The sequence below is a fragment of the Lepisosteus platostomus genome, chromosome 11 (genome assembly GCF_059453375.1).
Source record: "Lepisosteus platostomus isolate fLepPlt1 chromosome 11, fLepPlt1.hap1, whole genome shotgun sequence".
NCBI lineage: Eukaryota > Metazoa > Chordata > Actinopteri > Semionotiformes > Lepisosteidae > Lepisosteus > Lepisosteus platostomus.
This window is the reverse complement of record NC_142621.1, coordinates 3,234,842-3,261,215: the sequence shown is the minus strand read 5'-3', so window position 1 is coordinate 3,261,215 and position 26,374 is coordinate 3,234,842. Positions and strand designations below refer to the sequence as shown.

Genomic DNA, 26,374 nt, shown 5'->3' with positions numbered 1-26,374 from the left:
TGCTCCAGAGGACGCATGAAAACGGCTGAATTGATTAAATAGGGCAAGATCAAAGTCAGTGCAGTACAGGGAGCTTATCAGCAGGCTGGCAGAAACAAGCCCACTGCAGATGGACCAGGTCGACACCTACGTACATTTGCTGCGTGACCTACGCTGTCAGATCAGTCATGCAGGCACCATTCACATCCTGCATGAATCACAGATCTGGCAATTACTGACGCAGATATACAAGTAGATATTCATCATCAGTCTTGAAGTTTCAATGGGCGAACCCCCAGATGTGCTTTTTTTCCCATTTTATCCCAGGTTAGGCTGGTACTGCTCAACCTGGCGCAACATTTCTGGAAGCGACTGCTTCTGGACTCTGTAATGACAACGAAGTTGTTCTTTTAAAAAGAACACACACCCACTACTATAAGAGCAATTAAAGAGCAGGAGGTCAGCTCATAATATTCAGCTCTGATAATTACAAACTGGCATTCAAGAAACTAAATGACCTCTGACTGGTGCTTACTGGAACTGTAATGGAGTGCATCTTAAAAGGTAACTTTCCCCAGCACTGTCACATCTAAAATACATACAACACAAAAATGAGTGTACAGTATGAAAATGGAAGACCTCACAGGCAAGATTCTTTTTATTGATAAGACAAAATTGGCTGGCAGAAGAGAAAGGCCAGAGTATTCCTCCCCTCTCCCTCTCTCTGACCTTTACAATGTTTCACTGATGCACAAACATCTCAGCAAACATTTACTGCACAACAGTGACTCAGCTTAGATTCACTGGGCGTTTGTTTATGCTGGACAAATGGTCGTAAACATTTTGTTTTCATTTTTGGAACACACCAAACAAAAACGGGACAACTGCAACCTCAGAATGTGTGAAACATTTCCCCCTTGATATGCCATAGCTTATATGGAGCGAACAGTGTGAGGAGGTGCCCAGATCTTTTTTGCAAAACTCTCAAGAGATCCTTTGGCATAGTAACCTTATACTACAACAGGGATCCTGTATGCAACGCAAAACAATACCAAAAGAATATTTGGAAAATGAACTCCATTCAGTAAATACTCTGTTTAACAGACTATTAGTGGTGAAGGGGTGTCAATAAGTGCAGAATGTCCATTAAATCATTCATTCAAACAAATTACATTATGTGAGCTCCAAAACACACTACTATATGAAAAAATACTTCCTGAATCTTTCTACTTATTTATTGAACAATTGCATTCAGCACACTGAAAGAAAACTGTTCCTGTGCCTTTTTTATCACAAATGCAGAAGCTCAAATGCTCTTTATATCGTGTGTCCTAAATATACTGCATGAAATCTGCTAAAACATACAGAACACAAAACACCCATCATAAGCACTGACCTGCCCCACCCAGGCACCCCGATAATTTTAAACCTACATTATGTACTATTTTTACCTTGTTTCATTCATTGTTTGTGCATTTCCCCGTTATTGCAGGTAAAGCTAGATATTTAGGATTTTACAGACAATATTATTCTTCAGTAAAATTTGACAGTTAAATCTGAAGTCCTGTAAAGTAAAGTCTGTTAAACTGAGGATTACAATACAATACTGTACTAGCCAAACATGACAAAGGTTTGCATATTTCTTAAGGCCACTGGGCCTCCTAGGGTCCAGACATTGAAAGCAGAATGTTTTGGGATGTCTCAGTGCTGGCTGACAAGGCTCTTCACTGTACAGTACTTTACACAACACAGGCAAGAGGTGGCTAGTTCATGGAGGGAGGTCAGAGTGGATTGTGCAGCAGCTGGAGTTAGAGAGAGTGAGGTACACTTCAAAACATAAACAACAAGGGAAAAGATGCCACATGGTTTATTTGTCTTTGACTTCAGGCTGAACAATCTTTACAGCGACCAACAAATATGTGAAAATAATACACAACAGAATAAAATATATATACTGTATAGTGTACCACCAATCAGCAGCAAACTGGAACTATATAGTACCTGTAAATAATGTTCGCTTCCTAAACTTTCTGAAGTTTACAGGCTTATCCTATTGTGAAAGTGCTCTCTGGGAATTTGCTTGCCCAACATCAAGCCAGAAGGTTTGACATCTAACGCAGCAAAAATAAGAGAAACACTAGCAAATGAATTAAAAATAACTCTACTAATATACAGTCATTCAGTATAACTCTCTACTAATACACAGTAAATCTTTCCAGATCTCAGTTTAACGCTGTCAACATCTAGCACCATCTGCTACGATCATCTCTAGCAAAAAAAGCCTCAAGATCTGAAGGGTTGTCTTGTGCTCTTTTAACAGTTAAAAAAGGAAAAACTTGATTAACATAATCATAATTTTCACTTGTGTCTGGAAAATGTTAACCGTATGTAACGTGAACACTGAACATAGTTGCGAATACAATTGAAAATTAAAAACATGAGGTTTCTGGAATAGTCAGTCTCTTTTTTTCCAAATTCCTTCATACAGAGAATACTATAATCCAGTTACACTTGTCAGTGGAGTCAGTGTTTATATAATTGGGATTGGAAAAAAAACATAATTCTACTAGAAACTTCAGGTAATTTATGCATTAACTGCATAGGCAAAAGAAAGGAGGAATATATACTCTTGATCTGTTTTTATCAACAGTGGCACCTCATTGGTAATCAAACCATATCCAAACCTTTACTTCTCGATTGGTCAACTAATAATACATTTTATACATTATACTGCATTGGTAAGAAAACACTTTTACAGGGATCTGCTGTCACGCTGGCACGGTCTTCTGCACCATCTGAGAGAAGCCCAGGGTGGCCTCCGGAGGGGACACAGGTCTGTTTCCAAAAAACATTGGCCCAGGCCGTACAGCTCTAAGTTGCTGCAGACGGGTTGCTTCTCCAGAAACCTTGCTGGGCAGAAACAGAAGCGAGCACCCATGCAGCTCGGCTTTCCCACAACACGCGTCTTTTTGTCTTTTAAAGAACACATTGCCACTAACATTGGTGCTCTGACTGCTGAAGGTCCACTCGGTCAGTCTTTTTCAAAATAAATATTTTTCCCCCGTCCCCCGTGTTCAACACTGAAAGAGACGCAGTGCAGGACAAAATCAAACGAAACCGCAGCTGAACGACAGTAACACTGAGAAGCAGTAAAAGCTACCAGACTGAATATCAGCCTTCAGAATGGAACCATTCTGGAACCTGAGTCGGGTGTGTTCTCAGGAAGCACAATAGACGGGCGCTGACGTACGGTACACTGGCCGCGTCTTGTCACCGAGACCGGCGCGCCGGCTCAAGACTCAAACTCAAACTGTGCTCCCCTGGCCGTTGGAAAAAAAAAAAAACCCAGAATAAATAAAAGACCTGCCCTTGTTTTCTGCGGAGAGAAAAGAAACGGCAGACACCTCAACGTCACAACCATAAAAACTCAAAAGAGGAAGAGGTGATGGGGAGCAATTCCAAAATTAAAAGCTGCACCTTGCCCTTGTCGACAGGCATGACCTGGATATGCCCACTGACATCCGGACGGAGAGATTCCTGTACAAGCAGTTGTGAATGGGTGGTGCGGACCATTAAAAACGCACGGTAAATCTTTGATGTTGACTCTGTGAATACATTCAAGCAAAAAGTGGAGGGCACCTCCTCCAGAGGTACATTTGGCACAAAAACCAGTATCTTCCAGTCTTCTTATTTATATTAGTTTTATAAGTTTTTTTAGACTCAGCTTTTCTGTTATTCTTTTTTTTTTTTGTCGCTGGATATCCCCCAATTCCGCTCTAATAGTTCAAAAAGAAAGAATGTTTTACGGGAGGAATTCTGTAGTGTAAATCACATCCTCCAAAACGGCCTTTTCTGTCTTAAAGGCACATGCCAGTTCAAACAGGGTGACCTTCTATCCCCCGGGGCGGTGAGGAAGAGAAGAGAGGGCTGTGCACTGCTTCAGAGCTCACAGGACCTCGATCACAGCCACACTCTGCCGTCCGGTCTCTCTCCGTCTCCCAGCACGCCCCCTAAACGCCGGAGTCCGACGGGAACAGGGCTTCCAGCGGGGGCTTCAGATCCCATTCGTCATGTCTGTGATGACCTTCGCCTTCACCAGCTTGCGGAGAAACTCCTTCTCCTTTGAAATGTTGTGTGTCCAGGACTGTGTTTAGAGAATAAAAAGAAAAAAAAAAGAGGAGAATTAAAAGAATGAAGTTCAGTTGGTGGGAAGACCTGTGCAGCAGCAGCACACAAGCACCATAAGCCATTGTATGTGACCCACTAAACCCTGGGGAATAAAAACAGGTCAAGCAACAAATGCGTGCAGAGATATTCTTTTATGCGACGCTTATTGATGTAAACAACATCGCACATTATCTACGTTTCATGCTGAACATGTTGCTAGTGCTCCTTTGATCACATAATTCCAGATCTTCCTAGTGGCAGTGACAGTAAGAGACAAAACCCGCATTAAGGGATCACCCTAGAGTCAACAAACCACTGCAGAGACCATTGAGCCATTCAAACAAAGCCCCTGCTGGTAACTCAAGGGTTTATAGAACACCACAGTGAAAGCAGAGGATATGGAATAAAGCAGGATTACCTGACAATGATACAGGGAACACTGTGCTCAGTCGCAGAGTAGGGAAAACTTTTGTGACTGAGTCAATTCAAAGGAATAGAGACAGGTTTAAAAAAATAATTCAAAAGACCCAAGGATGAATTTTCACCGGCTGTTGTGCCACAGACAAATGCCTGAAACCACAAAAACACGACAGTCTGTCCTATTGGAATAGTACCTTTGGAATTCAAAGGCTTCATGTTGTCTGCATGGTGCTGAAGGGTTCCATGAGCTAAGCTTGGTTTAGATTCCATAACATTACTACATACGCCTGTGAGCTTCATCTATCATGAGCGGCTTGCAACTGCTTTTCAAGATGCTGTTGCTGAAGGACAGACTGCAGACAGGACACACTGCTGGACACTGAGCTGGGCATAGTGTGTTCTTCTGCCTGCACCTCATCTGGTAAGAAATCTGCCTGCCTTACGACGGGTTTTGCTCAATCGTGTCCAACGTCTGTCATACAAGTTGACAATATGAACCGAAGCTCAGACCAGTACAGGGAGTTTTTTTTTTTACCGTACAGTTCACCATTTCTAGACGGTAACAAATTCATGTGGGAAAAGAACTAAGATCACTGTGAGGTTGTAAGGAGAAATTAATTACGCAAAGAAACCGAAAGAATAATAAAGAACTAATAAAGATGTCCAGTAAAAAAGTCTAAGTGACAAACTGCTCACAAGCTTCCAAGGACTTGTAATACAGCAGCAAAATAAGGAAATGTGTATGATTTAAACTATGTCACCCTAAAGCACTTCAGGAGCATTTGGTTGCTAAATTAATTTTTTTCTTTTGAAACTTAAGTCCCAGTGGAGCTGTTCCAGGTTAATTTCTGGGCCAGCTCTGTCACGCTGATTTCACGGGCGTGTGAGGAACGAGCCTCCTCCGTGTGTCACAGCTGCTGAGAAATCACTCAATCTCAGCGCTGAGGCCTTGAGCACCAGCCTGCAGGAGATCTGTCAGCAGGGGATGCTTCTTTGCTTTTTAACACGCTGTGACACTGAAACAGGCTTCCAGCGGGCAGCTGGGTCATGACACACCAGCCAGGCCTGAAACAGGACTCTCCTGAGCTATGTTAAGAGAGCGCAAGTGTAAATGCTAAGACGGGGAGAGCAAGGAAATGCCTTTGCGCAAGGAGAAGCTGAATGATGATGAAAAACGTGCGCAAGGCGTCTGCTTTCTGGGTTGATTTGTAAAAATTCCTTCCAGGAATGAAGGAGCAACCTTTTGAGCTCTCTTCCTACTCTGCCTGACGTGGCGGGTGGGGGGAGAGGTTACCAGAGGGAGGGAGGGCGGCAGAAATGTTAATTTCCTTGACGCTAACATAGCAAATCACACTCAGCTGGGACTCGTCTGTCTGTCCGCAGGTTTCGGTGCTCGTTTAATTATCTCCCCCCTCCTGCTCCGCGTGTGTGGGCTTCGGCCGGTCTCGGCCCCTCGCTCCGCCTGTCCTGCTCGGAGGAGGGCTCCCATCACCCCCAAGGCAGGGACTCCTGCGCCGCGGTTAGGTCCTGCCCCTGCAAACCACACTGTGCGCTGTGTGAATCAGTGCTGAAATGCCTGGCCTTTTAAATCAACAGACCGGAGGCTCCCCTGTTCAGTCTTGCCTCTTCTCCGCTTGATGCGTGCCTTTCTCGGTCTTCCGATGAAGCGCCAAACAACTTTGGAGCGGTGAATAACCATACTGAACTTGTGCTACAGTGATAATAGGAGCGGCGCACCTCACAGTCTTTAAAAGATGAAAAATGTAAAATAACCTTCCTCTATGGAAAATCAATTTAAAAAGTAAGGCATGATGCAGCACGACAGCGCTTCAGTCTTTGATCTCTGACATTTTTAGCCCAGGTCATGGCGGCCTTTATCACAAAGGGTTCTGTAGTTTTTAACAATTCAGGAGTTGGCTGAACCTTAAACCTATTTTTTTCCCCCCATGTCAAACTGTACAGATTCCGGAAGCACAAAACAGTCTTGGTGGTAAAACCTTCCTTCACAGGTGGTCTGACAGCATCTCCAAAGATAAAAATAAATCTTGACATTACAAATGTTATAAAACGTAAGTTTTAGCACTCCTATGTTTTAACACGGCCTCAAGACATTGTTAACCGCGTGTCTTCCATTTGTGCCGGTCCATGTGTCCTCTGGGCAATGACGTCCATTTATCTGGTCAGAAGAACCACAGATAAAAAACAGGATCTGTCCACCCTTCCTGTATGAAGACCGTCTCCAGCAGTTAAAAGACATGCAGTCGAGCCTTTCTAATTAGCAGAGAGTTCATGCAAGGAAAGAGAGACGGGAGACATTTCCTGCTGTCCTGAACATGACATTCAACACTGAGAATCAATTACACTTCCATCCCCCCCCCCAAAAAAAATCCAACCCTGGTTTAATCACCCAGAAATTCCTGCTGCGGGGTCACACAGAAACAATTACTGCGCTCTCAATAATTCACCCCCGTCGAGAAGGAGCCGGACGGAAACCCAAGAGAGGCATGTGGCTGTGAAGAGCTAGGATGCCGAGGCCTTGAAAGACTGGATAGCATCTCCATTGGCGAAACAATACTGCTGGGCCACTAGAATACTCTCCACCAAGACAAACCCAAGATAACGCATAACCATTTGCGTTCAGAGAGAAGATAATATCATACATCACATATGACTCAGCTGTTTTTTTGGCATGGGCTATTTTGTGGCAAGGTTAATGACAGTGAAACGAAAGGTCTCAAAAAAACGACAAAAGCTAAACGCAGTAAAGACCGCAGGTGATCTACCATTCTCCTCAGCCTGCGCAACACTGATAAACCCCCCTGCTGAGCTGCAGCCTTGACAATGTTCAGTCTTTCGTTTTTTGGAGTTAACTCCTGGAGAGAGAACTGGAACGGCGGAAAAAAAAGACACAAATATCAAACAGAGGAAAGGAATGTCACTCACTACCCTCTCCGAACACAGCAGAAAAGAAAACCGAATAATAAATTCTGTTATTTCAAGAAAGACTGTAGAAAACAAGGGAAGCAGCCACGAGCAATGATCGGAAAAAGAAGAGAAGACTCGCTCCAGAGGAACTCAGAACCTGCTGCCTGAGCCACCTCCACCAGTTCCGATTCCGAATTCGGAGAGAACCTTCTTCCAAGGAACTCCAGCCACCACAGGAAGCTGTAGTGCTCCTGCAGCCGTGCAAGATGAAACAGGGGTCCATTCTTCTGCTTTAGGGGTTCTCCATCTGAGGTTTTTGTGCTTAAGGAAATCCCAAGATTCCCTCAAGACGCATGAAAAGCAGAACTATCAAAGCTGACATCCTGGGTAAAATCTTCTATTGTTTAGTACATCATACTCCTGTTCTCCCCCCTGAGGAGCGGCTACATACAATGGCTTTGTCAGGATTATACTACAATGGACAACCTGCAGCGCAGAAAAAGACCTGCCATTTAAAACCTTCTGAATGTTTTTATTTTGCTATTGTCAACACAGCCTTTTTTATGTTAGTTACATGTAAGCCCTACAGCCAAGTACAAATCCCTTTAATGAACAACACACTCGCTGCCACACTGCCTGCAGACACTGGTGCATCCTTTTAACAGTGAGCGGGGGGGGATAGTGATGGGTATAACCACCTCGGCAACAGTGAACAGAGTAGCGACAGCCCTCGCAGCACACTTTGTAAAGAAAAGCCTGGCCTGAGAGCTTTTTAAAGGAGCCTCTCACAGCGTGAAGTTGAAAAGTAACCCAAAACCCATGCCTCGATTAGCCTGTCCTTCAGCACTGGGATTAGGTGCTGTAGACACCATTTGAGCTGCGGAGCAGTGTTATTTTAATCCATCAGGACTCGCGAGTCTTAAGAAAACATCATTAAACCGGGGCAACAGTGTGTGAGCTCCTCAGCCATCAAGCACCGCTGCTGCTGAATGACTGGCTCAGGCTGAAGCCTGGGGGGAGGAGGACATGAATGACGAAACGCCACCGACTGTTCCTCAGATAACTGGCTGATAGCAGCTCCCTGTAGCCCAGAAGAGGCTGGGCACTTGTACTACACATGGTCAACCGAGGGCTCCGTTACAGCAGCGCACCCTGCTAAGGAGTGATGTTTGTCAAACTGTACTTGCTGTGAATCTCTGTTTGCACATCTGAATTCTCTAGGAAAGGACAGAAGGAGTGTTTTATGGAGTGCACGAGCACAAGAAGGAACTGCGCTGAAACACACGGCAGACAACACGTAACCTTTGAGCTCGTACCTCTTTAATAGCAGACATCTTCACAGTCTCGTAGTAGTGTAGAGGAGCATGGGGGCTGTTCATGTCGTATCCAAATCCGGCCACAGCTACCTCATCGCAGTTATGGAGAGCCATTGTTATAGCAACCGTTCCTAGTGTTGGAATATTCTGTAAAAGACAGGATACAAATGTAAGGTACACGCAGCAGCACAGAGCCTCAGAGCACCGAGCGTAACACCAGGACCCTACGGCTGATGACCAGGACAGCCTTGCCTGAATTACAGGCGGAAACTGGAATTTTTTTTTTTATCCCAAGGATTTAATTCAGGATTTAGCTTTTAAAATGTTAAGGTATTCAAAGAAGGGTGTGAAAACATCTGTACCGCCCTACAAAAAGAGGCCAACTACAAATTAAAACTGCGTAACACTGGGCCATTGTACCATATATTGTGTATGGCATTGTAGTGTATATAGTGTATGGGCATATTGTATTCCCTTCCTCACATATGCAAACACACAAAAGAGATCTGCCAATTCACAAGAACCACACAGATCTGAGACTCTGCACAGGAGTGTGTGCATGAAAAACGACCCTGTAGCTGGACTTTTTTTTTTACATCCCCGGCAGTGAAGAACCGAGCGGTCTTTGTGTTTCATTTGGCTCCCTTCAGCAGTGAGTGACAGGCGGCAGCCCTGAGGTTAATGGCCGCGCAAGAGCTTATCAGCGTGCCACCCCGAGCGACGGAATTAATCCTCGTCCCCGGAGCCTGGCGAGGGGCTGATAAGGCCGCGGTGTGCCACGCTGACTGCCGGGTCCTCGGGTCCCAGTCTCCACGGCAACCGCGGCCCTCGCGCGGGCGGGCGGGACAGGCAAGGCCAGCGCCTTCGCCGGAGGGGCTGCAGCGACAGCAGCAGGAAGCAGGAGGGACCGGGACCGGGCCCGGGCGGCCCAGCCAGCGGCGTCAAGCCCGGCATTCGCTGCTGTTACAGCAGGATCTTGTTCGCTTTAGCACAAAAGTGCCAGGATGCAACAGGAAAACATGCGTTTAGATTTCACAAAGCACAAGGAAGAGTATCTTGATGAGGTGATACCGCCTTCTCCCCGAGAGAGGACAGCACGAAAGTGTTCCCCTATGAAGGTGCTTCTGTTGCACCACAAAGGAAGAACCTGGGCACAGGTGCCTTAATACTTCACACTGGGCCACCCTCACAGCTTCGCCTGCAGCTGCACTATCACTGCCACATCCCACTGGTAAGGCAAACCCAAACGAAGCCGCAATCTAACATTTTGCTAGTCCCAACTCTTGTAAGGATCAAGAGGTTCCACGCCAAAGACAAAAGAAGTGCTCAACACTTTCTCCACTTCAACGCGAACACGTCTGGGATAAGCTCCAGAAAACTCAAGATCAACGGCTTCCTCAAACCTACCGCCCCACTTTCACGGCACTCAGTCCCTGGACACGAGAGACATTCCAGCTCCTCAGGCCACCTCCCAGAATGTTAAACAGGGGATCTAATTCTATTCTATGAGATCACTGAGTTTTGTAGCCCAGAGCTCTGTACACCAGGTCAATCTGCCTCCTAATCATCATTAAAATAGAGGCTTGGTGCCCTGTTCTGTCAGGTGGGTATTAAGCTATCAAAGCGGAGGATGTGTCAGACTGTCTGCCATGATCAGTACCTTATGGAGCTGTTCCCAGCCTCATGGTGCCCCAGGGCTCAGACTCGGCGTGGGGAGCCTGGCTATCCGGCCACGTGCTCAGCACATGTTCAGGGTTCAGCTCGAGGTGGCCTGATGGCCCGTGTCTGAGCAGGAAAATTACCTCTTTCCCCCTTACCGGCTTCCGCTCCACGAAACCCGGGCCAAACGCACAGAGTTACGATGGCGCTGAAGAAGTGAACCTCTCATTTCAAAATTGGTTTATGATGGAAGAACTCGTAAAAAGACACTCGTAATTGGCTTCAAAAACGCAATGCTCAACCAGATTTAAATTTTAAGTTTTCCCTCCCAGGAAAACCTCCTAAATTTCCCCCCATTTGTTAAATTTTAATTTCCTGTGATTTGAAATAAAGCTGTCCACCCTCTATTTATTAGGTCCCACTTGCTTGCAAACAACGCTAATGGACCTTGCATCTGGGGTACCGTACTCCCTGCGTCGCCGGAGCTATCTGAACCTTGTCACACACACCTCCTTTTTTACATGCCATTAAATGGACTTTCAAACCATAGCCCCCCTAGACTAGTTTTCTGGATTTATTTCATTGCAGACGATCTGCTCTGTGCTCCAAAAGGCAGGGACTGATAAACACAACAGACCGGGGGCAGCCGGGTCCACATGCTACACCCAGACACAGCAAATAGCTCTGGAGGGGAATAGTGAGGGACACTGTATCCTCGTCCTTGCAATCAAGAAAATCCTCCTGAAACCATTTCCTTTCACCCTTCTTGGTCCAAGAGGTCTTACGAGTGCAGACAAGATACTGTACCTGAAAAGGGGCAAAATAAAATACCGTGTGTTTTGCGACGCTGAGACCGATCCTTTTTTGGAAATGCACAGGAACTAATGTCATCAAAAGCCCAGTGCTGCAAGCCGAGTGGCATGTGGTGGGACAGTTCAGTCAGTGCTGGTCTTGGGTTTTGCCTCTTACCCTGTCGAGGGACGCAGCGGCGCCTCCTACTGACCGCACCCCTCCCCAGGCCACTCACCCCTTTTCCCATGAGGCCGTTGTTCTGTGGCAGCCCGATGAAGTGGAAGGCAGCTTCCTGGATGAAGTAGGGGCTCAAGATGCGCATCTCGCTGGGCTCTTTGGGCACCTGGTGGGCCACTGATTTCCAGAAGCCCTCTGTGCCGCGCTGCCAAGGAGAGAGAGAGAGGTCAGGAGAGGCAGCCGGGAGTTTTATGAAGCAAGCTGCGCCTGGAGAATGAGGACTGTGCTGATGACAGCTGGGTGGAACCTCACTGTGTTACAGAAAGGAAGAGCAGCACTTTTCCCGGCTGCTTTTCAGCGGCTAACAACTAGTGATCAGCGCCAAACAAAATGAAAGCCATGAACAGAAAACGCATCCTCAGGCAAAAATCAGATTCACTGCACTTGTATGACTTAATCAAAGTCGTAACTCAACCTTTAGTTTACAATTGCAGAAAGCAAGCAGCATGAAGTTATGTTACATCACAGGCCTATAAAATGTGTAGAATGAGTTACAACATTTTACATTAAATTGCCTATCATAAGCATTAATTTTAACACACGAGGATTCACATCCTTTACAAGGATATTCCCCTAGCAGTCGAGTCCAAGGTCAGTAAAGTTCAAACGACGCTGAACTTAATCATATCTTTGCCCTCGCAGCCTAAGAAAAGCTCAAATAACAGACTTGTGGACAAAAATGAGAATTAGGGACGGGAAGCCAGACAAAATGATAAAAGCATGCATACCCGCAAGGAACGGCTCTGCATTTTATTACCCTTCAGTACTTCACGTTAACCTGCTCTGCATCTATGCCTAAATCAGGCCTTCCACTGCCTTCCAGCAGGAAGAGCCCCGCGGAAGACAGTGACCTCCATGGGTGTTCTGCTTGAGAAGCCTGGTACGGCTGAGCTCCGAGCCATGCGGCTCTCACCATATCGATTACTGGGGAAACTGGCGAGGAGGCCAGCTGAACAATTACCCTGCATTTATTCAATTCGCTCTGCATTGTGATCACCTATTATTTCTCAGCAGGATGGCTAAGTGACAACATCCTTGATGGCAAACAGGCGGTTAGGTTATTGGGCTTAATAGAAATCACCTGTACAAATAAGTGAATGCTGCCTTTGATATCCCAAATAAAGGGAGCAGCCATTGAGCACGGCAAAGTGCTTTGAACTGGCTTGGCTGTGAGCCAGAGACAGGCCGGGGCTCGGGAGATCATTCTAGGCAGCAGGGCTGGGACTGAGGAGCCCCAGCTCCTGTGCATCCTCGGGGGGCCGGTGGCCTACCTGCTACAGCTGGCACCCGCCACCCTCGCCGTCTCTCGAGAAACTGGAGAGCGGAGGCGTTGGCAAAACCAGGGCAAGGGGAAAGCACGCCGTATGGTGGCAAAGGTACTTGCCATTTTTTACAAATATGGGAAGCCGAGGAGCCACAGGGCAGCCACAGGGCTAGTGAAGGTGACTGAACCGGAAAGGTTAAAGAATAAACCAGTTTCTGTGAACTAGTCAGATCTGCTATTTAGGGTGGCTGCTGCTTAGACAATCAAGAATCCAGAATTGCTACAGCTTGCCACTCAACATTTCTTTATTCAAGCTCACTGCATACATACAAAAAAACGTGCACTACCAGAGCTACTCCGTTTACTCCAACGGCAGTTTGCATTTCATTAAAGGAGGGACATATGCAAGAAAAAAAAAGTACAGAAACTTAAAAGGAATTGTGCTTTGATTTCCATAGTTTGGATAGTAATATTGTGGGGAAACTGAAAGAGGAAAACTGGAAAAGGAAAGAATTCAGGAGACCCTGCTTGCAAGCTCTGCACAAATTGACCTATTCATTTTAAAGCAGATTCGAGTCCCAGAACCTCGACAAAAGCAAATAAGCATGATGCTCTTTCAAAGCATGGTAACAGAGATGAAATGACGATAATGGGAAAACTTCCTGACACTTCATATGCTAATAACTCCCAACAAGCTAGACTTGTACAGCAATATCCAGCCTATGCGTCTGTTAGGGGTTGCCAGGCAGGCAGTGCCTGTGCTGTAGGTGGTAATCTTCTCAGGCAGGCTGCTGATTGCACCAAATACCCTCAGACCCAAACAGCTCCTTCTATAGTAAATGCAAAAGCTTGACTTCTAAATATGAGGAGGAAAGGAAGCCCCATGATGACTGCAGAGATGGGCCAAATCAGATACACGAGAGTCCTTTCTATTGCCATCTTTTAATGCCAGAATCGGGGGCACTGGACGCAAACTGATCCAAAATATAAAAAAAAAACGACGACGACGACGACAACAACAACAACAACTCAGGGCTGGTTTGGGCAGTAAATGTAAGAGTAAATGTTAAAAGCAAAGATAACATCCATCTTGAAAAGGAAAAATGTGATGAAAGTAATGCTACTTGGGCCATTAGCATCCAAATGCTCTTTGAGAACCACTTCAAAGGAAAGCTCTGCTGCAACAGGAGCTCTGCGGTGCGAGTTGGATGCAGTCTTCCCTCCAGACACTTCTGCAGGTCACAGACAAAGATCTCCTCCCCACCCTCGTTACAGTAGTTTAGCAAGGCAAAAAATATTAATGTCTTCGAAGCTACTGACTGAAATGATCAGGAAAACTGAAAAGACACTAAATAATTTGATGGGTTGTTCTTGGTCTTAATGTTCCTAGATCAGTGGTGCCCTTATTTAGGCACCACTTTTTTCTGCTTTCTTAATGAAGGAATAACTGAGCTTCAGCAGGGCCCAGTTCACTAATGACTGCATGTAAAACAATGCCATGGAATCTGCTTTAATTTCCTTCAAGATCTATCTGTCTGAGACTCTGCATTTCGGCTGGATTCTGGGCAGATTGATGGCCTGAGACAAGATAAAACAGGAAGTCAGATTAATTTCTTTAAAATTACTTTCCCAGCAGTGGAAGCTTACAAACAGCATTCCTGCTGACAGTGGCACTGGGGGGTCTGGACATTGGATAGGGATTTATAATGCTGTTAGATGAACCAAATTCTGCAAACAGCAGAGAAATGCAAATTTATACATAAATATGTCTGATGAAATGTGGCCTTATAGGACAGGATTTTTTAAAAAAAATATCAACGATGGAAATAGGGGACAATGCCAATAATTATAATAATAATTGCTTACACTTATATAGCGCTTTTCTGGACACTCCACTCAAAGCGCTTTACAGGTAATGGGGACTCCCCTCCACCACCACCAATGAGCAGCCCCACCTGGATGATGTGACAGCAGCTATAGTGCGCCAGAACGCTCACCAGGAGGAGAGCAGAGTAACGAAGCTAATTCATAGATGGAATTATTAGGAGGCAATAATTGGTAAGGGCCAATGGGAAATTTGGCCAGGATGCCGGAGTTACACCCCTACTCTTCTCAAGAAACACCCTGGGATTTTTAATGACCACAGAGTCAGGACCTCTTACATCTCATCCAGAGGACAGCGTCTGTTTACAGTATAGTGTCCCCGTCACTATACTGGGGCATTAGGGCCCACATGGACTGCAGGGTGAGCACCCCCTGCTGTCCCTACTAACACCTCTTCCAGCAGCAACCTTAGTTTTTCCCAGGAGGTCTCCCATCCAGGTACTGACCAGGCTCACACCTGCTGGGCTTCAGTGGGCTGCCAGCTGGGAGCTGCAGAGTGATATGGCTGCTGGCCATAATGGATTTAATCAAATACCTGTATTTGTTAAAACAGCAGGGAGTTTCAGAATAGGCGTTGGCTACACCTGGGACAACTTTGACAAGAGGAACTTTGGCCATTTGGCAAAGAAGGCCGACTTGCTTATCAGTGAACAGCAAGCTGGATGTAGCTGGCAGTGAGTGTGAGAGATGTAAACGCATGCAAAGGGATGTAGGGAGACGAAGGTTTCCAAGGTTTGATGTGACCTCGTCTCCGGCCCTGAACACTTTCTCGGACCCTGATCGCGCAGAAGGATTGTGGGATTCCAGGCGGCCTAGCGAGTCCCAGCGTTCCACCTGGCAGTCCCGAGCAGAGCCAGAGCCAAGGACAACGCTGATTGGAAAGAGTGACAGTTCTGGCTGACAATCTACTGAGTGTGGGGTAACGTCTTTGATTTATTTTTAGGATCGTTAGGAAAAACAAAAAGGACCAATTAGGTTTTAGCCCCCCTATGCTACAGCGCTTCTCGTGGCTCGCGAGCCTGGTCCGTAAGAATTAGAATGACTAAAAACTGATGGGAGATGGAAATCTAATCCTCCCAGGCAAATCTGTGGGACCGAACTCATGAGAGGCTTTGCACTGTACTGCAATACGCATCACTCAGCTAAGGAAGTGAGCTCAAGGCCTTTAACGACGCCCAGTGCGCCTTTCCCTCTGGGGGATCTCCGGACTCGTGAGGGAGGTCGTTCACGTTCCGACACTCGTGTGGCGTCTCGCTTTCCGGGAACAAACGTTCACAGCAGAGGACTGGAGCCCCACAGAGCCCTGCTGCTCACGGGGTGGGTTGTAGGTGGGCGGGAGCACGGTGTGGAAAAAATGTGCTTCCAAGTCCCCTTTCGGCGGGCCTCTGGCTTCCATCACCGGGCCGCAACGCAGCTCCGCGGGGGGCGAAGCCGGTGAGAGGCCGGAGGAGCCGGAGCTCCAGGCCCGAGCCGGGGATGGAGCAGTTCCGGCGCAGGCAGGTCTATTTTTAGTGCGGCTGTGCGTGTCCGACTCCAACACTGGGATCCGGGTCGGCGGCGCCAGGTATGCGGTACAGGTGTTGCAGAGACAGCTCCCACCGCGCGCGCGCGCCCGGCTGTTCTCCCTTTACAGCCCCTGTGGGCTGCGTTTACGCGGCTGGAAGGGCTTGTCAGATACGTTTATATCCATGTAGAAGGATGAATTGCAGCATTTTATCATCCGCACACAGATCACAGGTGCAGCCTTTTCGAGTCTCGTTATTTTTTTTTATAGTCCAGAACAGGTTCTTGTTGTAATCCCCATCACCAAAGGCTTCGAAGACTTTTTAAGAGTGCTGTGACCACAGCAGGTTACACCTGGTATTATGGACCTCTTGGCTTACAACCAGCCCTCCATCTAAACTCAGACTTATGGTGGCTTTTTAGCTGACAACATAAAAAAAGTATCCTGATGGATCGCTGCTTTATTTTCCTAAAAGTCTGCGTTCAACAGGGGAGGAAAAATAATGATCACCTTGTTCCCATCAAACACCACATACCCTGAAACTGATCTCCCAATAAAACACCAAGCAAAAGCTCTCTAGGGAAGCAAGCTTTGAATGGCCCTTGACATTTCTCCCGCATGCTGGCTGACTATAAAAACCTGTCTATAAAACTGCAGTTTACAGGGGTGTTTGGACACGGCTGTCCACATTATTACAGGAGTTACGAAGACAGCCCGAGAAGCTAGCAAGCACCTGAGTGTGGTTCGGACACCAAATTCCCACCTGTTCTGTTCCAAACTCTGACAGCATCAAACTGACACTGGATGCCACACACAGCTGTGATGTGATCTTTGCAATTTGATCAGGGAAATTAGAAGAGGAGGAATACTCTTCTATTCTTTTGTCCTTTTGTCAACTCAGCACCAGGAGCAAAAAGGATGAAAATATCTCAAACGGATACAGGAGATTGAGGGAAGCACTTAGGACTGAAGAATGGCTAAAGAGAAAGTATACATTAATGCCAGGCACACCGACTAAAGTTTGGACAGAAAAAAATGTTGTCAATAGGCTGCATAAAATATAGTATGTGTATTTTAAAAGCTCTTAAAAATCTTTGGAGAGATGATGGATGGTGAGTGCCCCTTTCTGATTAAAAACATGGAACCCTGAGGCAGAGAGGCACAAGACTTCTGCTTAGTCTTAAAAAGCATCTTTTGTGCCAAAAGTTCAAAGAAGGTCTTTAAAAATAATTTACAGCACTAAGTCAGGGAGAGGTCCTGCAGTCCTAACAAAGTCAGTGCCGCACACTAACTGGACACACTCCCGCTGAGGTCAGTGCATGTCAGCAGAGTAAGGGCCCGTAGCAGCCCGGCCACAACGTCTGGAACAGTGACAGCCACAAAGACGTCAGGGGTCCGACTTGTTACGTTTTCCAAAACGCAGCACCTGCCATATTTCTGATTAGGAGCCAGGCTCTTGGGATTCCTTACAGCTTCAATGTGGAGAGGTACCTCTGAAAAGGTACTGGATGCATGATTCTTTCTGAAAAGGCACTGGATGGTTAATCCAGGACTTGGATCAGGGCAATTAAAACTCTTGAGGGGGGCTCTGATCAATTTGCTCCGACTGTCCCGTGAAACGTTTATGGGAGGCAGAAGGGGAGGGGGTTGTGTAGCACTGGCCAACCACGACTTATGACTCTGCTTGTAGTTTGCAGCTGGGGAGGGATCCATCTCAGCCCTCTCTCATTCTGAGAACCCAACATGTGAAATTTTGCTTCTACAGATTAATAAGCATGTGATCACTGTTTGGTATTACGGTAATTTTCAGTGCAAATGAGCAAAAAAAAACTGCAGTCTTTTAGGACTCTTTTAAAAAGACACAACACAAGAAACCCTGAAGCCCTCTAAGTTTATCCTGTCTGAAACTAACACGGACCTCTGAAAAACAGATTAGTCCAATTAACAGCATTCCTCCCATGGCTTGGAACGGTGTTTTCCTTTCAGTGTTGAAAAAATGTTTTACTGAATGGCACTGCTTGGTTTCAACCCTAAACTGCTTGTTTTTTCGGGTTTGTTTCATTGAGAAGGTTTCTGGAAAGACATGAAAGGCGTGCCGCAGAGACCGGAGAAGCCCAACAAAAATTAATCTCGACTCTTGCTTTGTCTAAAAAAAAAAACCAACCCACTTTCAGAAAGTCACGTCAAGCTTTGAATTAGAAATAAATCGTGCAATTACAGAGACGGCACGAAAGTTGATTTATGACAAAAAAATGTTTTGATTTCCTTTAACATGGAAAGATTTCAGCTGAAGACAGTTGGCCTAAACAGTGAGGAAACAGGTGACCTCAAATGGGAGGACCCATGCTTTCTTTTTTCTTAAAAAAAAGAAATAAACCTAATGCTCAAGCTTCCAGTCTGCACTCGTAAAAAAAAAACAGACCGTATCTTTTCAGATTTAAATGCTCTCCTTGACAGTGTCAGCTCAGTTTCTACATCCATCATATATCCACTCAATACTTTCCACACTGGCTGGATGCTGAACTTGGTGAAGAGTGACCAAGAATTTTTTTTTAAGGCAAATCAAACTTGGGAAGATGGTATGGGATCCTGAAGAGAACAGTGGATAAATACATTTTTAGATAATTAAGCCATTGAAGAATTTATGCTATTTGGGGCTGAATGAATGAATGTTCATGGTATATAGGAATATTTGTGAGACAAAACCTTTTATTGTTAAAGAACTGCTTGATAAAAAGCAAAGGTACAGTGAGAACTAAAACTAAAGATTTTCAAGCAATGCGCTACCTTTGCAAAAGACCCCTATGGGGAAGAAAGAAAAGCAATGCACAGTGAAATCACAGTAAAAAGCACGTGCGAGCCTGGGCAGTGGTGGAGATAAACGGGGTCAAGTCAGTCCGCAGCAAACTGGACAAGGCACAAGCGCAGCAAGGAGAAAGCAAAGCGCAGCAGAGCACAGCAATGCATGCAGACGCTCTCGGAGCAAAACCCAGTGACAAGAGTGCTGAGCAAGGGTTCAGTCAGGGCTTCAATACCAACAGAGGCCAACAAGGCCACTGCCGGTTAAGAAGAAGCAGGGGGTCCGGACAACAGCCTGTACCACGTATGGATAGCCCCAGTGTATGCATCAGACCGCACGGAGCCTACATTCGCACGGATATAATTACAAATACAAAATAAGTGCACCGCCACAGTAAAAACATGAAAAATCCACGGTAAAATTTCAAAAGCCTGAATATTCAACATTGAAGAGCAGATGCTGGTTTGCTGTACTGAGGCATCCGGTCCCAACCGAAGGTTATGTATCAGCGACTAGGCTGCGGCTAAGAGACCTGTCTGGTAATAGAGCACATAAGGAATGTTTTCCTTGCTGGGGTTCTGCACCACTGCAAAACACAGGCAAGAAAAGGGTTCTGGGCTGCAGCTTTTCCAGTCTTTAAAAAACAGGTGCAGGGTCTTGTAAAGAGCAGGGATGTAATCACCAGCTGAACGTTTCCCGCCCTGGACTTCTGAATATTCCAAGAAAAGCAAACTTCACACAACCCTCTTAACATCTCAAAACATTGTTACAATTATTTCAATGAAATAAAGCAAATTCTTCCAACGCAGAAAAGAAAGAGGATTTTGAAACCGACTTGCTGAATTTAATTACAGCTGGAGAAGCTAAGGAGGCATAAGTAAACAAGGCGTGGGAGTTTGGTTATGGTCAATAAACACCCCACCCTATTTAAATGGTGTGTTCTAAGAAAGAGATAGAATTCTGAAGAAACAGATTTTTAGAAATGTAAAACAATTTCTCTACCTTAAAGAACTGAATCAGGGATGTCCAATCATGCTTTCTCTACCAAAACCGGTATTATCAGGCATTGCAAGTGTATCCATTGAGTTCTAAAAGAATAAAAGCATCTATATATCCGATTCCTTTCTTCCTTCAATGATACGTGGTGAAGCACTAACAAGTATACGAAGGGAAACCTCTCTCAAACCACAGTGGAAAATGGCTGAAAGCGATGACAGAGGGCTGCATCTTAGGATGGGTAACATAGCTGCAAAACATGATGCCACCACATCAATTAAATGAAAGCAATACCCAGGAACATGGTATCAAGAACTAAGCCATGAGCTACAGGCAGCTGATGGAAAACAAAAGCTAGAACAAAGCACTGTGGAAGATTAAGACCCTGTATCACCATTAGAGCAATTAAGAGAGGCCTGTGCAGCTTCTCTTTGTGGTATAAAAACAGTAGCCTCTCTGAGTACACCTGAACACATCAGAGAGATGGCAAACTGTTAAGTACTTACATGATTTCAATAACAGTACTACCCTGTTCTGTGCACACTCTGCTCTTCTAACGGGCAGCATTTCCCAGCTTGCTAATCCTGTCCTCTGAGCTCTGAGCTCTACCCGGCCAGTCTGGTAGCCAGCAGACCGAGAAACCTAATCGGGGCTCACAAAAGACAGCGGCACGGAGACAGACAGCAGAGAAACTCATATCGAAGCAAGCGGAGGACCTTTCAAATCGGCTGCCCCTCTTCCCAGGCACAACAAAGACTTTCCCAGGCACAAAAAAACATCTCCTCAGTGGCTCTGCCTTCAGCAGAGAGCCAAGGCAGATAAATACACCTTTCAGAAGGAACTTTAAGCAGTCATATTACATGATGAGAAAGCTGTTCCATAACAACCTGCCAGAAAACAGCTAAGACTGTTTTCTGCTATGAGAAAGTCTGAGATATAGGTACTCATTTTTTGAGCATACGATTACCGAGTACGTTCTGGGTTTTTTTCCCATAAATCGACTATAAGTTAACAATGGCGTGCTTACGAAAAACGCAAAAAATAGTGCACACTCAACCCTGGGTTTTCGAAAGTCTCCAATTTCTTGCTGAAGATAAAATGGTAAATTAATGCACTGCAGACATTATTAAAGCTCGGAAGCTAGCATGCATGTTTTAGCATTCGTGCTAGTGTAAACGTTTATAACGGTGCTTGAAGTGACTACTGCTCCAAATGGTGAATAACTCCAGATTGCTCCCTGATAGATGTGGTCTATCGCTGTGAGAAGCTGTGCAGATTTGCGTTGGCATGCCGAGGGAACAGCACTAACAGCAGGGCAGTGCACCCAGATGCAAGCTGGTGTGCATCTGCTGGACACATGGTACACTACCAAACTGGCCCCTGTGCAAACACTGCAGGTTTACTCAGGGAATGCCACAAATAGCTGGGCAGACCCCAGTGGCAAGAGCCTAGACTTAATGCGTATAAAACAGGTCTTCCTTTAACTCTACCTAATGAAAACGGGAGGAAAGTGAAGCCAGAATACAGAGGAAGACTTCGGTAACTTTTCTATGTCTGTGCTAAATTCGCTACACCATTTTCAGTTTCCAGATTGAGTCCGGTTTACAATAAATGGGAAAAAAAAAGTTCCCCCCATAACTACATACCTGCTCAGATGCTCAATTTTATTTGTACCTGTATATTTTACTCTGTAATTTCTTGGATAACACGGAATGAAGGCTTTATAGCTACTGGAATAGCCTTTTTAGCAATGATAGAAAAGTGAGTTCAGAGACTTCACCCCTAAATAAGGTTCATTTATAGATAGACAAACTAGTAGCCTTGAAAGGTTACACTCCCACATAAATACTAGTACTCCTTGAGTTTAAGTGTGTTTCTGTGCTAGGATTTCTAGGAAGATCTTTAATCAGTCAGGTTATTTACCAATATCCTGACTTACACAGCCACCCGAGTTGCTAGCTGGGATAAAAGTAAGGTAATCCTGCATACAAATTCAAACAATGCAGAAAGAACAAGGGTAATGAAGTGTTTAAGATGTTATCCAGTGAATGTGAATGACAAAAACCCTTGTGCATTGAAACAGCTGCTGCAGATGCGCTGAATTTTCCTGTTCTGTGGAGCTCGACAGTTTTGCAGAGTCTTTGCAATGGGCACAAGACCTGGAGGGTTCGGCCAGCTCTACGGAAGAGCAGTGGAGCATGTTGCTACCCCCTGAACTTGGTAATGATCTTGCAGCCCTTGTGGTGCAAGTCCCTTTTGTAACAAGGAATCCCAAGCATGTAACCACTTTAAAGCAGACACGACCTTTGTCTGGCCAGGAGTGCAGTCAACCACTTTTCCCACTGACTCAGATCAGACAGCTGAAACCGCGTGCACAATCTTTGCCTTCAAACTTATCCCAGAAAACACGTAACATCCTAAGCCACTGGAGGCCACAGCGCCAGCGAGAGTCACCAGTGTGCACACGACTGCCCCCAGCATTGTGCAGCTGAAACCTGTCTAGTTCTAACAAAGGGGCGATTGTCACAGTTCAGGTTGTGGAAGTGCCCAGAATTCGCCCTGGACTTTCGTGCCTTTAGCTCCTGTCTCCCTCATTACCCTGGCGGTTGTGCTGGTCCAAGAACCCAGAGGCCAGATTCGGGACAGACTGCAGGACTCCACAGCTGTGATGCAAAGAACCTGGGTCAACAGATTCCACTTGGTCAAGCCACCGACTCTGCGGGCAGACTGATGGATCAGAGCTCCGCAGCCTTGAGCTGGGCAGTGTGCTCCCCTGAGGGTCTACACGTACACACGTGGCGGGCAATTACTCCGGCTCTGTGACATGCAGTCGTTGCCAGCTTCATGCTCTGTTGCCTCATCTCATCTCGAAGAGCACCTGCTTCCCTCGACACCCCCTCGTGACTATTAGCGGTTTCGCGTGACAAAACGGGCCACCGCGCTGGGGTGCACCCCAGTCGCCAGAGAGTCAGTGGTCGCTTGTAGCGCCCTTCTGCAGTTTTGGTTTCCGCTGGGTGAATCTCAAGAAGCCGAACCCTTGATGGGAATCCTGCAGAACTAAAGTCACTGGTGTCACACGCACTTCTCACGGCTGAGGATACTTCATGTCTCTGGTTTAAATCTTGCAACACTGGTTAAAAAAATGTGCTTTAAAACTACAAATGTGAAGCAATGGTAGCAAAAAACAGTTTCTATTATTCAGGTAATTTTGCTCCCTAGAGCACATTCCCTACAGCCTACTGTACCAGGAGGTGCAGCGCTATACAGTGTGTAAGGAGGAGGACTGTTTACCAGAGGGAAGACTGTGCTTCAGATTAGCCATGTTTGCCAGACGCATTTGCACAGGACAGGACAGGACTCTCAGAGGAAAGACGCAGCTGAGAGAGCTGTAAGGGTTTTGCTGCGCTTGGGTATCCATGAGGACGACCGCCATGTATATCAGGTGGCGAGGTCAAAAGTGTGAAAGTGAAAAAGACACCAAATCAAAACAAAAACATTTCACAGGCTCAGAAATCAAGTGCATTCCATACTTGGCACAGGAACACAACGGGTAATCAAAAAGAGGAGGAGACTGCGTCACAACCAGGTATGCTTTTAGCCTTTTAAGTCTGGCAAGCCTGGGGGAACTTCAAACACAGAAATGTAATAAAAACTTCCACTGCTTCTTGCAATGATAACCGAGGAGCGCATGCATGCATATTTCATCAAAAATGCTAACGCTCTTTATTTTACAGTGCATATAATCAAAAGGTTCAGCTTGTCAGCTTACACAAAGAGAAGGTCAAAGAAAAGTAAACTGGATAATGATCATACAGTATAAGCACAACCTATCATCATTCTGCATAACATAGTTATAACCCTATGTTTAAATGTAATGTACCACAGCTGTCTGTTATCTTGGTATCTAGACCTAGATATCTAACTGCAGATTTGTATGCATCATCAAGGTAAGCTGGTTAGATCCAGTCAAACAAGAGTACTGTGTAGAAAACAATGTTCCCTTAGTAAAGCCACACAGGATAATCTTGTGAATGTAAAGAAATCCCTACTGCATGATAATGCACAATAATCTTCTAGTAATGCCTGACCCCCAGTGGGTGAACCTCTTTAAACTTCTTTAACAGTCCAGGTGCTTTTTATCATAAGTCACCCTTTAGCTTTCCACTATTGTGAGTACTGATGTCTTACTTGGTAAAAGCCGTAATAAAGAAAAGGAACACTTAAATCACAGACATATATTATGAAGTAAGGGGCTTAGGAGAAATGGTTGGAAAAACACCAATGAGGCCTGACCACAGACTAGTTTGGAGGAGGTGTAGTGTTACAAGTCCACTGACTTTCATTTTTCAATGGAATCCTGTAGTCAGTCCTTTTTAAATCTGACTGAAAAGGAACTGATTTACATTACCTCTAGGAACTGTCATGATTAATAACCTGTTTTTTCAGAGAGAAAAAATTCCAATTTAGCATTAGCAAACAACCATTATTTAGAGATTAGAGATGTCACATCATGCCCATTTCAGTGCAAATCCACTTCAGATGTTTTGGCACCTGCTTGTGAAGTCCTTTACATGCAATTTACTTGTGTTTAAAACAATGCAAACTAGCAGATTTAGTATGAATAGGTAAGATAACTGCATGCCTAATTGTCTCTCAGTTCATCCAAGATCAATGTCAATGACAAATGTCTTCCGTGATGCTTTTTAACATATACATCATTTCAATATCATTTTGGAAGTAAAATCTGTTCTGTTCTGCTTTCATGTGACCTCAAATCAGTCAGGGTGTGCTCTTGGGGAAACCCCACTTCATAAATCACAACTTCAGTTCTGGTTTATTACTGGCCCTGGTATCCAATGACATTTATGTTCGACTGTTTGGGTTAATTTTGCCGTTTTCTCCCACTATGTACTGTTCCTAGCATAATCCATTAACTAGTGGCACACAAATGTGTTGATCGTAGACATGTATTGTAAGGAAGTCAACTGGACCTGATTTTTTTTCAAGGTTCTTGAACTTTTCTCTAGCTATGCAAACTCTGCACAGTGAGTGGACACTGTTGCCAATACAGGGTCTGGCACAGATCGAGTATTTAGATTAGGGCACGTTTGTCACCAGATCAAACTCTAGAGCACCTGCTGTAATTGAACTGCTGAGCAACATTTGGTGTAGAGCTAAGTCTACACACAGTCTCCTGGGATGGCACTGAAAATTCACTTTCAAGGCTGAAAAATGCTGAAAAGCCTGGCATTCCTTCTGCCTGGAAAAGTAAACATGTGACAAAAGGAATTTGTGAATCCAAGACATCAAAGCTCCCACATGCTACAGTTCAAAGTTTTTGCTACTCTTCATTGCAGAAAGGGAAAAAGGGAGTGGTATTTTTGGAACAGGAGTCAAAAGCTGTGATTTTCTAAAGCTGATTGTCTATGAAGTCACACATGCCTTTCTTTGAATAGGCAGTTTGCTTGTTTTAGCAACTTTAAAGAGGGAAAAAAAAATCACACTTTAATATTCCTGGGCTGACCGAACTGTTGCTAGAAAACACAAAAAGGTATACTTTTCCTTTCATACCAGCCACTGAAAGCACTGTTCAGATGCCAGTGCCAACTGTACCAGTAACAAAACAGCAGCTGGCAATAAAACAGATCCGTTTATACACTCAGAATCACAGCTGAGTGCAGACTGTGCCTTGAAACAATGAAAGGTATCTGAGGACAGCAAGAGAATTCTATGTAAAGTTCCACTAAACAAAAAAAGCAAGAAGATAAAACATGAAAGGCACACAAAAAGTGATAACTTTTAAATCTACAGACATTATTGACACAAGGTTTTTAATTGGTCTTGGAAAAAGGCATGTGGTCAAAAACAGGGCATTCGATTCCATATCAAGCAAACAAAGCATTTCGAGTGATTTAACTGTTACTTGGGAAAGTGCTGCTTAGCTCCAGTGTCTCACTGGGGCCACCTCCAAAATATACAAAGGTGGTCAACATATACTCATAAAAAATATATCTAAACATAACCATGGCTACCACGCTTTGTAGAACGACAAACATCCAAGTAAAATATTACCTCTGGGACAAGTGGAGACTAAACATGTCCAGCACACCTTTCTTACAAATGTCTTAAAAGAAGTTGCGTACCACACACTCACAGAACTGCTCTGGTCAATGACTGTACCTGCCTGGGCCCAGCACGAGGATAAAGAATCCAAGAGATATGAAAACCAGATGATATGATTTAGCAAGTCTGCTGACAAAAAAATAGATAAAGGACATGACTGGAAAATGTTCCAATTGTATGAGGGGTCCCACCCATTAATGCATTGCTAAAAGGAACCAGACAGATTAACTGCCTCAAGTGGACTGACCACAAGTTGTCCTTGTACCCAAAACGTTTTTTCCATTACTTATTTGAACTTGCTTCTGAAG

At 45.1% G+C, this 26,374-nt stretch overlaps 1 protein-coding gene across 7 annotated transcripts in view; it reads right to left on the bottom strand.

Annotated features, from left to right (window-relative positions):
- Window positions 1-604: 604 nt before the first annotated feature.
- The window catches only part of LOC148651766 (CMP-N-acetylneuraminate-beta-1,4-galactoside alpha-2,3-sialyltransferase-like), a 91,953-nt gene continuing 66,183 nt past the window's right edge, over window positions 605-26,374 (bottom strand). For all 7 annotated transcript variants that reach the window (XM_088597874.1, XM_088597876.1, XM_088597875.1 and 4 more), the window contains 3 exons: window positions 11,494-11,640; window positions 8,808-8,954; window positions 605-4,123 (listed from right to left, as the gene is read on the bottom strand). In XM_088597874.1, the coding sequence (XP_088454000.1) occupies window positions 4,034-4,123; window positions 8,808-8,954; window positions 11,494-11,640 (384 nt within the window). In that variant the 3' untranslated portion in view covers window positions 605-4,033. The remainder of the gene's footprint in view (window positions 4,124-8,807; window positions 8,955-11,493; window positions 11,641-26,374) is intronic.